This window comes from Vipera berus (genome assembly GCF_964194415.1).
Source record: "Vipera berus genome assembly, chromosome: Z".
NCBI classification, from domain to species: Eukaryota; Metazoa; Chordata; class Lepidosauria; order Squamata; family Viperidae; genus Vipera; species Vipera berus.
This window is the reverse complement of record NC_138205.1, coordinates 108,615,112-108,627,151: the sequence shown is the minus strand read 5'-3', so window position 1 is coordinate 108,627,151 and position 12,040 is coordinate 108,615,112. Positions and strand designations below refer to the sequence as shown.

The following is a 12,040-nucleotide window of genomic DNA, read 5'->3' as shown; positions in this document are numbered from 1 at the left end:
CTCAATGATTGCAAGGACTGAGAGCAAAAAATCAGAAGTCTTGTGAAAAAATTTTACGACCTTGTAGTTCCTTAATTTGTGGTAGAGTCAGGGTGACTGGGTGGAACTGAATGTTTACTTCTGGATGCCCTTCCTGACTCCGTTCCTCCGCGCAGACCTGCCGACGTTTGGGGAGGCGCCCAAACCTCCCCAAACGTCGGCAGGAGGAACGGAGACCTGCCGACGTTTGGGGAGGTTTGGGGAGGCGCCCAAACCTCCCCAAACGTCGGCAGGAGGAACGGAGACCTGCCGACGTTTGGAGAGGTTTGGGGAGGCGCCCAAACCTCCCCAAACGTCGGCAGGTCTGCGCGGAGGAACGGAGACCTGCCGACGTTTGGGGAGGTTTGGGGAGGCGCCCAAACCTCCCCAAACGTCGGTAGGAGGAATGGAGACCTGCCGACGTTTGGGGAGGTTTGGGGAGGCGCCCAAACCTCCCCAAACGTCGGCACGTCTGCGCGGAGGAACGGAGACCTGCCGACGTTTGGGGAGGTTTGGGGAGGCGCCCAAACCTCCCCAAACGTCGGCAGGAGGAACGGAGACCTGCCGACGTTTGGGGAGGTTTGGGGAGGCGCCCAAACCTCCCCAAACGTCGGCAGGTCTGCGCGGAGGAACGGAGACCTGCCGACGTTTGGGGAGGTTTGGGGAGGCGCCCAAACCTCCCCAAACGTCGGCAGGAGGAACGGAGACCTGCCGACGTTTGGGGAGGTTTGGGGAGGCGCCCAAACCTCCCCAAACGTCGGCAGGTCTGTGCGGAGGAACGGAGACGTGCCGACGTTTGGGGAGGTTTGGGAAGGCGCCCAAACCTCCCCAAACGTCGGCAGGAGGAACGGAGACCTGCCGACGTTTGGGGAGGTTTGGGGAGGCGCCCAAACCTCCCCAAACGTCGGCAGGTCTGCGCGGAGGAACGGAGACCTGCCGACGTTTGGGGAGGTTTGGGGAGGCGCCCAAACCTCCCCAAACGTCGGCAGGTCTCCGTTCCTCCGCGCCCTGCCTGCCTGCTTCTTTCCGCTGCGGAAAGAAGCAGGCAGGCAGGGCGCGGAGGTCCGGAGACCTGCCGACATTTGGGGAGGTTTGGGGAGGTGCGCGCGCACCTCCCCAAACCTCCCCAAACTTCGGCAGGTGTCCGGACGGCGGTGGCTTGGGAGAGGTGCGCGCGATCCTGGAAGCACCGAAGCCTCGGCCGCGCGCAAGTCCTCGGTAAGCTCCGGGCGGTCACTTGCTTCGCGTCTCCTGAGGGAAGGGGGGGCGACTGGAGCGGGCGTGTTTCCTCGCCTGCTGGGCGCCGCGATTTGCCCGGGGAACGCGCGGGCCCCGAATGGCAGCGTGGAGCGAGGAAGCGGACAGCCAGGGCTTCCCCGAGAGCCGCGGCCACACAGGGTATTCCTGTGTATTCAGGCTTGCAAAATGGCGGATCGAGCCTCTGCTGGCGGCAGAGGCTTGCAGAACGGCGGATCGGCTTATACTCGAGTCAATAACTTTTTCCAGTTTTTGGGGGTGAAATTGGGGGTCTCGGCTTATACTCGAGTCGGCTTATACTCAAGTATATACGGTATGTTCTTTATGAAGTTTTCATTGTTGTTGCATCAAATAATAATATAGTCATTAGTACTAATGACTATCATTATCATATACACAATCCACCAAACACCTGACAATAGCTTAGATTATTTCCTATAGCTTATATGTTTCCAATTCAGATCTTTCAAGGTAGTCACTTCAACATATTATTTCAGAATGTGGTTTTATCCATGTCTACTCACAATTAAGAATCTGTTAAGATTAACACATCTTAAAAGCTTAATAAGTACTATAGCTGCATATCTGCTTCATCCAATTTGATATTTGCCAAATGTACTATGATCCATCTCTCAAAGTTGTTGCTGATTATGGAAGTTCCTATCCCCAAAACAACTGGAGGGCCGCTGAATGAGTAAACCTGTAGAGTTATCATTACAGTAAGCTTTGTCCTTACACTTAGAAAATATTTATAGGTAAACCTCAATTTATGATTGCAATTGGGCCAGAAATTTCAATTGCAAGTTATGATGTCGTAAGTTGGAACTGCCCATATGACTGGATCTGATCCACTATAGTTGTTAAGCAAATCACATGGTCATAAGTGCAAACCCATTCTCCTAAATGGGTGTTTTTTTGCCAGAAACTGGCAAAAAGTGTGAAAAATTGACAAGAAATATTGCAAACCAAGGTCAGGTAATTGTAGGAAGCTACAACCAGTTGTAAATGTGACCTGGCTGTCACATGACCAAAATATAGTCATGTAACCACAGGGATGGGAGCGGCACAACATTTCATAATGGTCAAATTGTAAATGGTCATTAAAGGACTGATCAGAAATTGAGGACTAGCGACATTTTGCTAACTGTATGCAAAAGACCTGTCAGGGTGTACATTTATATACAGCCAATATGTATATTGTAAAATTTATTCTAGGAATATGGTAACTACATTTAATCATTCATGTCATTCCTGCTGAAAGAGACCTTCATTCCTTTATATGCAATCAAACTATTCAGAAATCTCATTTGGTATTGCTGAATTATTTAGAATATGTAATAGATTAGGGTTTTTCCCTCAAACTTCCTGGAAATGCAAGAAATGGAACCTGGGCCCTTCCATAACAGAATAACAGAGTTGGAAGGTCTTCTAGTCCAACCTCCTGATCAAGCAGGAGACCCCACACCATTTTGACAAACGGCAGTGATGTTTTCCAGTGAATCATGGATTTTATTGGTGATAAGAGGCAATATTCCTTGGTTCATGTGGTAGTAGAGACCACCATCTTTCTCTCCACGTATGTGGGAATGCCAAACAGCACAAAACTAAATTTATTTAAATTTATTTTTCAGATTTGTGCTAGTTTGCAGATATGTCTTAATTTTTTTGAAGATTTTTGCTGAGATCCTACTATTAAATACCGTATATACTTGAGTATAAGCCGACTCGAGTATAAGCCGAGACCCCCAATTTCACCCCCAAAAACTGGGAAAAGTTGTTGACTCGAGTATAAGCCGATCCGCCGTTCTGCAAGCCTCCGCCGCCGGCGGAGGCTGGATCCGCGCTCTGCAAGCCTCTGCCGCCAGCAGAGGCTCGATCCGCCATTTTGCAAGCCTGAATACACAGGAATACCCTGTGTGGCCGCGGCTCTCAGGGAAGCCCTGGCTGTCCGCTTCCTCGCTCCACGCTGCCATTCGGGGCCCGCGCGTTCCCCGGGCAAATCGCGGCGCCCAGCAGGCGAGGAAACACGCCCGCTCCAGTCGCCCCCCCTTCCCTCAGGAGACGCGAAGCAAGTGACCGCCCGGAGCTTACCGAGGACTTGCGCGCGGCCGAGGCTTCGGTGCTTCCAGGATCGCGCGCACCTCTCCCAAGCCGCCGCCGTCCGGAGACCTGCCGAAGTTTGGGGAGGTTTGGGGAGGTGCGCGCGCACCTCCCCAAACCTCCCCAAACGTCGGCAGGTCTCCGTTCCTCCGCGCAGACCTGCCGACGTTTGGGGAGGTTTGGGCGCCTCCCCAAACCTCCCCAAACGTCGGCAGGTCTCCGTTCCTCCGCGCAGACCTGCCGACGTTTGGGGAGGTTTGGGCGCCTCCCCAAACCTCCCCAAACGTCGGCAGGTCTCCGTTCCTCCGCGCAGACCTGCCGACGTTTGGGGAGGTTTGGGCGCCTCCCCAAACCTCCCCAAACGTCGGCAGGTCTCCGTTCCTCCTGCCGACGTTTGGGGAGGTTTGGGCGCCTCCCCAAACCTCCCCAGGTCTCCGTTCCTCCGCGCAGACCTGCCGACGTTTGGGGAGGTTTGGGCGCCTCCCCAAACCTCCCCAAACGTCGGCAGGTCTCCGTTCCTCCTGCCGACGTTTGGGGAGGTTTGGGCGCCTCCCCAAACCTTCCCAGGTCTCCGTTCCTCCGCGCAGACCTGCCGACGTTTGGGGAGGTTTGGGCGCCTCCCCAAACCTCCCCAGGTCTCCGTTCCTCCTGCCGACGTTTGGGGAGGTTTGGGCACCTCCCCAAACCTCCCCAGGTCTCCGTTCCTCCGCGCAGACCTGCCGACGTTTGGGGAGGTTTGGGCGCCTCCCCAAACCTCCCCAAACGTCGGCAGGTCTCCGTTCCTCCTGCTGACGTTTGGGGAGGTTTGGGCACCTCCCCAAACCCCCCCAGGTCTCCGTTCCTCCGCGCAGACCTGCCAACGTTTGGGGAGGTTTGGGCGCCTCCCCAAACCTCCCCAAACGTCGGCAGGTCTCCGTTCCTGCCAACGTTTGGGGAGGTTTGGGCGCCTCCCCAAACCTCCCCAGGTCTCCGTTCCTCCGCGCAGACCTGCCGACGTTTGGGGAGGTTTGGGCGCCTCCCCAAACCTCCCCAGGTCTCCGTTCCTCCTGCCGACGTTTGGGGAGGTTTGGGCGCCTCCCCAAACCTCCCCAGGTCTCCGTTCCTCCGCGCAGACCTGCCGACGTTTGGGGAGGTTTGGGCGCCTCCCCAAACCTCCCCAGGTCTCCGTTCCTCCGCGCAGACCTGCCGACGTTTGGGGAGGTTTGGGCGCCTCCCCAAACCTCCCCAAACGTCGGCAGGTCTCCGTTCCTCCTGCCGACGTTTGGGGAGGTTTGGGCGCCTCCCCAAACCTCCCCAGGTCTCCGTTCCTCCGCGCAGAACTGCCGACGTTTGGGGAGGTTTGGGCGCCTCCCCAAACCTCCCCAAACGTCGGCAGGTCTCCGTTCCTCCTGCCGACGTTTGGGGAGGTTTGGGCGCCTCCCCAAACCTCCCCAGGTCTCCGTTCCTCCGCACAGACCTGCCGACGTTTGGGAACGGAGACCTGGGGAGGCGCCCAAACCTCCCCAAACGTCGGCAGGAGGAACGGAGACCTGGGGAGGTTTGGGGAGGCGCCCAAACCTCCCCAAACGTCGGCAGGTCTGCGCGGAGGAACGGAGACCTGGGGAGGTTTGGGGAGGTGCCCAAACCTCCCCAAACGTCGGCAGGAGGAACGGAGACCTGCCGACGTTTGGGGAGGTTTGGGGAGGCGCCCAAACCTCCCCAAACGTCGGCAGGTCTGCGCGGAGGAACGGAGACCTGGGGAGGTTTGGGGAGGCGCCCAAACCTCCCCAAACGTCGGCAGGAGGAACGGAGACCTGCCGACGTTTGGGGAGGTTTGGGGAGGCGCCCAAACCTCCCCAAACGTCGGCAGGTCTCCGTTCCTCCGCGCCCTGCCTGCCTGCTTCTTTCCGCTGTGGAAAGAAGCAGGCAGGCAGGGCGCGGAGGAACGGAGACCTGCCGACGTTTGGGGAGGTTTGGGGAGGTGCGCGCGCACCTCCCTAAACCTCCCCAAACTTCGGCAGGTCTCGGATGGCGGTGGCTTGGGAGAGGTGCGCGCGATCCCGGAAGCACCAAAGCCTCGGCCGCGCACAAGTCCTCGGTAAGTTTTTTTTGTTGACTGGAGTATAAGCCGAAGTGGAATTTTTCAGCCAAAAAAGTGGGCTGAAAAATTCGGCTTATACTCAAGTATATACGGTATATACTGCAAATGTTTATCACATTCCACCCAAATTTAAAGAAAACAACAAAAATAAAATCAACTAAAATCCTCAGTATATATGCTTTTACATCTTCTTGTTGCACTTGTTGTATTCAATTTTATGATCTTATTTTTATCACATGTATTTCTGAAAGCTACTATAGGACCATCTCTGACTAGAAGAAATGAACTATTCAAAAAAGTTGGGAAACAAATCTACTTTCTGCCAAGTATGAGTCTGAAGGCAACTATTCAAAAATATTTATATCCTTTGCTGCAATAACTGACATGTTGCAACTTTAATAAAGCCATAACTACAACCTACACAAAATATTGCCAAATGAACTTGCCCTAAGTAGGTGAAGGCTTAGTTGAGGTAGAATAACCTGAATGCACAACTCATTCCTGCACTTCTGTAGAGTAACTTTTTTAAAAGAAATACAGACAATAGAATCAAGGTACAATAAAGAATACAATGATTCCTACACAGGTTTCAGATCAATATTTCAAAATCTCAGCCATGCATGCTGGCTGAGGAATTCTGAGAGTTGAAGTCCATACTTCTAAAATTTGCTTTAGCTTTCAATACTATAGACTCCAGAACTGCGACTATCAGAATTCATAATCAACTGGGACTTTTAACTCCTGTACACTTGAAGGAATCCAGGCTGACGTGATGTTGGCATATTAAACTGACTCAGTAAGTTGTCTGCATAGTCTATGCTGCCTCCCTGTGGTGATTAACCCTTGAAAGAACACTTTTTAGAGAAAAGATGGAAGAAAATATATGTATATGATATTAGTTTGTTAATGAATGTTTGCACAGTCCACATCTGGGTAGGAAGAGGAAGATTTTGCTGTCCTGAAGTGTACCTAGGTTTTCACCCAATGGATGCTTAATTTTAAAATGTGTTCCCTATATCTGCTCATCCACTTAGCTTACTTTTTCTTTTTAATAACACTGTCAATTTCTTTCTGGCAAATTGACTCCAGGCAATGAGGAGTCATGTTCCCAACAGGTTGATAACATTTATCACATAGAGTGCTTGAGATTGATTATAAAGGCCATTACAGGTAGTCCTTGATTTACAACTGTTTAGTGACCATTCGAAGTTATAACAGCACTGAAAAAAGTGACTTATGACTGTTTTCAGACTTATGACTGTTGCAGCATCCCCACGATCATGTGATCAAAAGCTGGACACTTGGCAACTGACTCATATTTAAAACTAAATCTCGAGGTCATGCAATCCCCTTTTGCAATCATCTGACAAGTAAAGTCAATGGGGAAGCCAGAGTCTCTTAACAGCCCTGTTACTAACTTAACAGCTACAGCCATTCACTTAACAATTGGGACAAGAAATGTTGTTGTTGTTGTTAGCTGCGAAGTCGTGTCCGACCCATCGCGACCCTATGGACAATGTTCCTCCAGGCCTTCCTGTCTTCAGAAATGTTGTAAAATGGGGCAAAAGTCACTTAACAATTGTCTCACTTAGAAAGAGAAAAATTGAGCTCAATTTCGGTTATAAATTGAGAACTACTGAATATTCAAAAGAGCATGACATTGTTATTTTTGTGAATTAGCAAGCCAAAGGGAGAACAGAAAGAAAAAAAAAAGCTATCTGCATTATCTTCATTAAAGCAAAATAAGAGGGGGGGAAATCAACTTTATTAGGCTGCTTAAAATGAAATACATTAGGAATCTCCAAAGTATTTACGGACTGCACATTCATTGATCAGAAAGATTTTCATCTATTCACTGCACTTTTGGCTTTGTTTACTAGACTTTGTCTTCAGGCTAGGTCTCACAAAGTAGCTAATAAAACCAGTGCTGAAATAAAACTTTGGGTAGATTAAGTCCTTAAAACAATGCAAGTAAGGCAATCAGAATCTAGGTGTGAAAGATCAGCCACAAGTTTTGTAATATTCAAAGGAAATGAGGTGAGCAGATAAGGAACCATACCTCAACTTCCCCTTTTTTGTGTTTCCATCTTGTGATAATGACATGCAAAATGGAAACTGTAGATGTTCACAGTAGCCTTGAGTTTCACAACTAGAGTTCATACATTTTCAAGAAAGGCAGAAATGCCAACTCTCATTTCATCACTGCGAGTACTGTAATGTGAAATACCTCCCTAATGCATTAAGATCACTCCAATCTGAAGTCAAGAATCCTAAACTGACCATTCAACTTATAAAGTGAGTTTTGGCTACTCTTTTATAACAAAAATTATGTAAGTTCTCAAAAAACAAAACAAAACACAAGTCTTTGCTTACCTGCAGGTTGCTACAGGTTTGGGAAGGACGACTCCTGCAGTGTAAACAGCCTGAAAAATCCCTTCCAAGTTTACTCTTCTGGTTATTTCACGGATTAGGACCGGTGCTACTCGCTTTGATCGTAGTTTTTTATGGACACACAGAAAATTAATTTCTACCATTTTCTTCTCACTGTTAAACAAAATATATAAGAAACTACTTAAATTTTTGAAGGAGTACAAATATTCTTATATATTGTCCAACGAATTTTACCTACCCTACTGATCAACTCTTCCCAATTTTTCAGAAAATGTATTTCTTACAGAAGAAGCAGGGAAACCTTTGAATCAAGAAGTATTATTTTAAAGAAAGAACTATGTCTATGTCATTGTCCTTGTCGTCAATCAGTCATCAGCATAATCACAAAGGGGAACAGAACCTTAAGTTTTATTCCCATTTTTTTTGCAAATTTTGGGGAAATTGCTGAATTAAATAAATTAGAGGTTTAATACTCTGTGTTATTCTCTACGTTTTAAAGACAGTGTCATGGCTGCTATGTCTGGGTTTGCTGTTAATTTCAGAAGCACCATCTTGGAAAATTCCTGGAGTCACAAGAAAGAGATTGGGGTCCATCTGGGACTGCAACTTTCTCCAACCAGTTACTACTGGGACTTTATGAAAAGAAATGGGCTAGATCAGGGGTCCCCAACCCCTGGTCCGTGGACCAGTACCAGGCCGCGGCATGCCAGCAACCAGGCCGCACAAACAAGGAAAGCCCCATCTGTGGGATGCAGGCAGCACACAAAACCACACTGTCTCCAGTCCGTGGAAAAACCTCTCTCCACAGAACCAGTCCCCGGTGCCCAAAAGGTTAGGGACCTGTGGGCTAGATTGTGGCTCTGTATCACTGTTTTCCAACAGTAACAACTTTAAGATAGGTGGACTTCAACTACCAGGATTCCCCAGCTATTTTGAAATAGGAAAAATAAATTATTTTCATAATTCCAGCTTCTATATACCTTTTCATGAGGTACACAAAAATAAAGTTGATCGTTTCCAAGAATCAACTATTTCAGTGCATGAAATTTTTGTACCTTTTAAAAGAAAATTTAAAATAAAAAATGAAGATTATTCCAGTGGATTGCTGCCAATTTTCTTTCTCTGGAAGTAACATGTACTTTGTGTATAACATGTAGTGTTACGTGCTGCGAAGGGAATGTGGCTATATTTCTAAATGTTGCTGTCTTCCAGCTGTATAAACAAAAAGTATTTTGAATCCATATCAGGAACCCTCATTTTTAGCATTCTCTTTCCCAAGGAGGTGCACATACATAACACTTGTAGAAAATAGCAAAGCAAGGCAAACTATTTCCTTTATAGGGAAGGGTTCTGAATAGTAAATTTTCGAATTGCCTATGTACATTGCATGTTCTGATTTTTAATGAAATATTTCAGTCCAGTCTGCTGAATTGGGATATATTTATGCTTTGTGTCAGAGATAACTTCTTGAGTAAATTTTACAGTTTGTTCTGCATCCCTCTGCAGATTCCCTGTGGGTGTATTGTACTTGGGATAAATAAATACAGTAAAACTATCTACATATTCCTTATATATGGAAGATTCTGATTTGACCTTTCCCCTATTTAAGAAATAACAGATGGGTGTAGAGAAATCAATCAATCAAAAAAAAAGTTGCTCTGACAGTTGATTTTTCTGCTTCGAGGGACTTTCGGCTGGGAACCAAATATAACTACTACCGGTAAATTAGATTTTTAAAAAATATTAAATACTAATATCAATTCCACTTGCATAGGGCTTGGATATCTTACAGAAATTATGAGCACAGGTTGAGTTGCTGATTGTGGCAGATGCAATGTTTTTCTACAATTTCAGCACAGGGATGTCTGCCTCTTCTTGCTACATTAACATCATTTGCTCCTCTGAACATATTAACCTCTCCAAATTAACGGTCAGCAGCCAAATTTCAGAAATATGTTAAAAATTAGTTAAGGGTAAGAACATGTTTTGGATTTTGTGTTGAGGCAGAAATACAAGACAAAAGGGAAGAAAGTGGGGGAGTGTGTGCTTTGGGTGTACGCATGTGTAAACATATGCAAGGCAGTGTAGGGGAAAAAATAAGGCTGAATTTGATTAGCATTCCTCAACATGCTCCAATATATAATTAGATGATAGCTTTCTCTCTTTTAAGTGTTGCTGCAGCACTTTTATGATGATCTTGATTATAATTCCAACTCTGTAATAATGACAACAAACTCCAATACTTCTGAGAAATAAAAAAATTGCTGAAATAGCATTACTAATTATGAATATTTTCAATAAATATTATTAGTGGGGTAAAGAAAGCAGAAAGATGTAAGTGTGGTTGCACCACAGTGCTTAAGATACGGATAGATAACCTTGGGTGATCTCCAAGGTTAAAAGTGGATGAAGAGAAAGGAGAAAGATAATATGTTAAAATGGCAATAAATACTACAGTTGTCGCATAAACAGCGCTGTCGCGTAAAAAGTTGCTAATTGTTGGAGTAAATGGACAAGGATTTTAGTTTGAGCTATTTAAAACATTTCCAATGCTTCACTTTTCCCCTTAAAGTTTCTTCCAAATCTAACCTTTTTGATAAAGGACAAGCCATGCAAGTGATTTTAAGAAAACCTAAGTGGGCCCGGCTAACTTCCCAACCAGTTAGGGCTTACCTATCATAAATCCGAATGTGTGCAGGAATGGCACTGATGAACCCCACCAGTTTCCTATTGGATGACACCCTGACACCACAGTGCCACTGCGGAAGCCAACCTGGTGGTCTAAGGGCCCTAAAAGAGTGGGGAAAAGCATGAAAGTAATCATTATGTCTTAACTTTTATAGAATACGGGGAGTCCTCAACTTACAACCATCCATTTAGCAACCGTTCAGAGTTATAATGACACTGAAATAAGTGACTTACAACCAATCCTCAGACTTATGACTGTTGCAGCATCCCCACAGTCATGTGATCAAAACTTGAGGAGCCTGGCAGTCCTAGGGTCAAGAGATCTTTGCAACCTTTCTAACCAGCTTCCAACAAAATCAATGGGGGAAGCTGGATTCGCTTAACAACTTGCAGTGATTTACTTAACAATCGTGGCAAAAAAGTTTGTAAAATTGGGCATGACTGCCTTGGAAATTTTGGTCCCAAATGCAGTCATAGGTTGTGGAGTATCTGTACTGTAAACTTTCTAAGCATCTAATATAGGGGAAAAATTCACTCTAATTCCTGCTGTCTAGCAAGAGAGATGAGGGAAAAGGCGTGAGAAAAGCGTTGGCCATTGACAACATTACTTCTCCACAGACCACCCCCTTGATGTATATGGAAACTGGGACTCACCACAAAAGGAATTCCGATGAATAGTCAAATCTAAACATGTTATCGTCATCTTCAACATAATTTTCATTTAGCAGCATGTACAACTCTTTTAACTGGGAAAAAAGGGGTAGAGAGAAGCCATCAATTGATTGAATCGAACAGCTCACTTTGCTCTGAATTTGAGCACCTGACTTATCTTAAGAGAAACAGTCCACCTAGCCAAATCAAACTCATCAATCGTCACCAGAGACACTACGCACAAAATCTATTCCTTTCCACCCTCTTGGTTTCAACATACCTGAGGTTTAGTTATTTATTTCTTCCACAGCTCATTGTTGGCTGTGCTACTTAGAGGGAATTACTAGCTTGAAGTCACCCAATGAGCTTTCGTGACTGAGAGTAGAATCCAGGCCCTCCAGTCCTAGCCCAAGGCCTTCACCTCTATGCCATCCTGGCTCTCAATCTTAACATTGGTTGATAAGGTCCAATAAGATCCTGTGGTTAAAGCTGTTCCTTGGCTATTTGGAGAATGGGCAAAGTCAGTTATAGCAGTTTTCAATCCATGAAAATCCAGAGGATTAAATGACCTCACTTCCGTTCTGTATCTCAGCTGTTTTGCTCTCACTTCTATTCTGTTCTGTAGCTCAGCATTTTTCCCAGGAGGGAGGAAGAGGGGTGTTTTTTTGCTATTTTCTTCCCCAGAAAAACAAGTGGCACCCTAACAGAGTGGTCCAAAATAAGGTGGAAAACTATGCATTCAGGAGAGAATTTCTATTCTTCTCCAATTCATGTCCATTGACAATTGCATTACACTGACAGAATGCATAACACAATATATACACAAATATACAAACATGAAACCAGGTTTGTAAT

General features: G+C 46.4%; 1 protein-coding gene across 6 annotated transcripts in view; it reads right to left on the bottom strand.

The window, feature by feature from the left end:
* The window catches only part of NMT2 (N-myristoyltransferase 2), a 55,733-nt gene that overhangs the window by 12,439 nt on the left and 31,254 nt on the right, over positions 1-12,040 (bottom strand). For 5 of the 6 annotated variants that reach the window (XR_014028477.1, XR_014028478.1, XM_081343777.1 and 2 more), the window contains 3 exons: positions 11,189-11,280; positions 10,520-10,636; positions 7,829-7,999 (listed from right to left, as the gene is read on the bottom strand). Coding sequence is in view for 4 of the 6 variants with exons in the window: in XM_081343777.1 (XP_081199903.1) it covers positions 7,829-7,999; positions 10,520-10,636; positions 11,189-11,280 (380 nt within the window). In the remaining 2 variants the exon portion in view is untranslated. The remainder of the gene's footprint in view (positions 1-7,828; positions 8,000-10,519; positions 10,637-11,188; positions 11,281-12,040) is intronic. The other variant, XM_081343778.1, reaches the window with a different exon arrangement.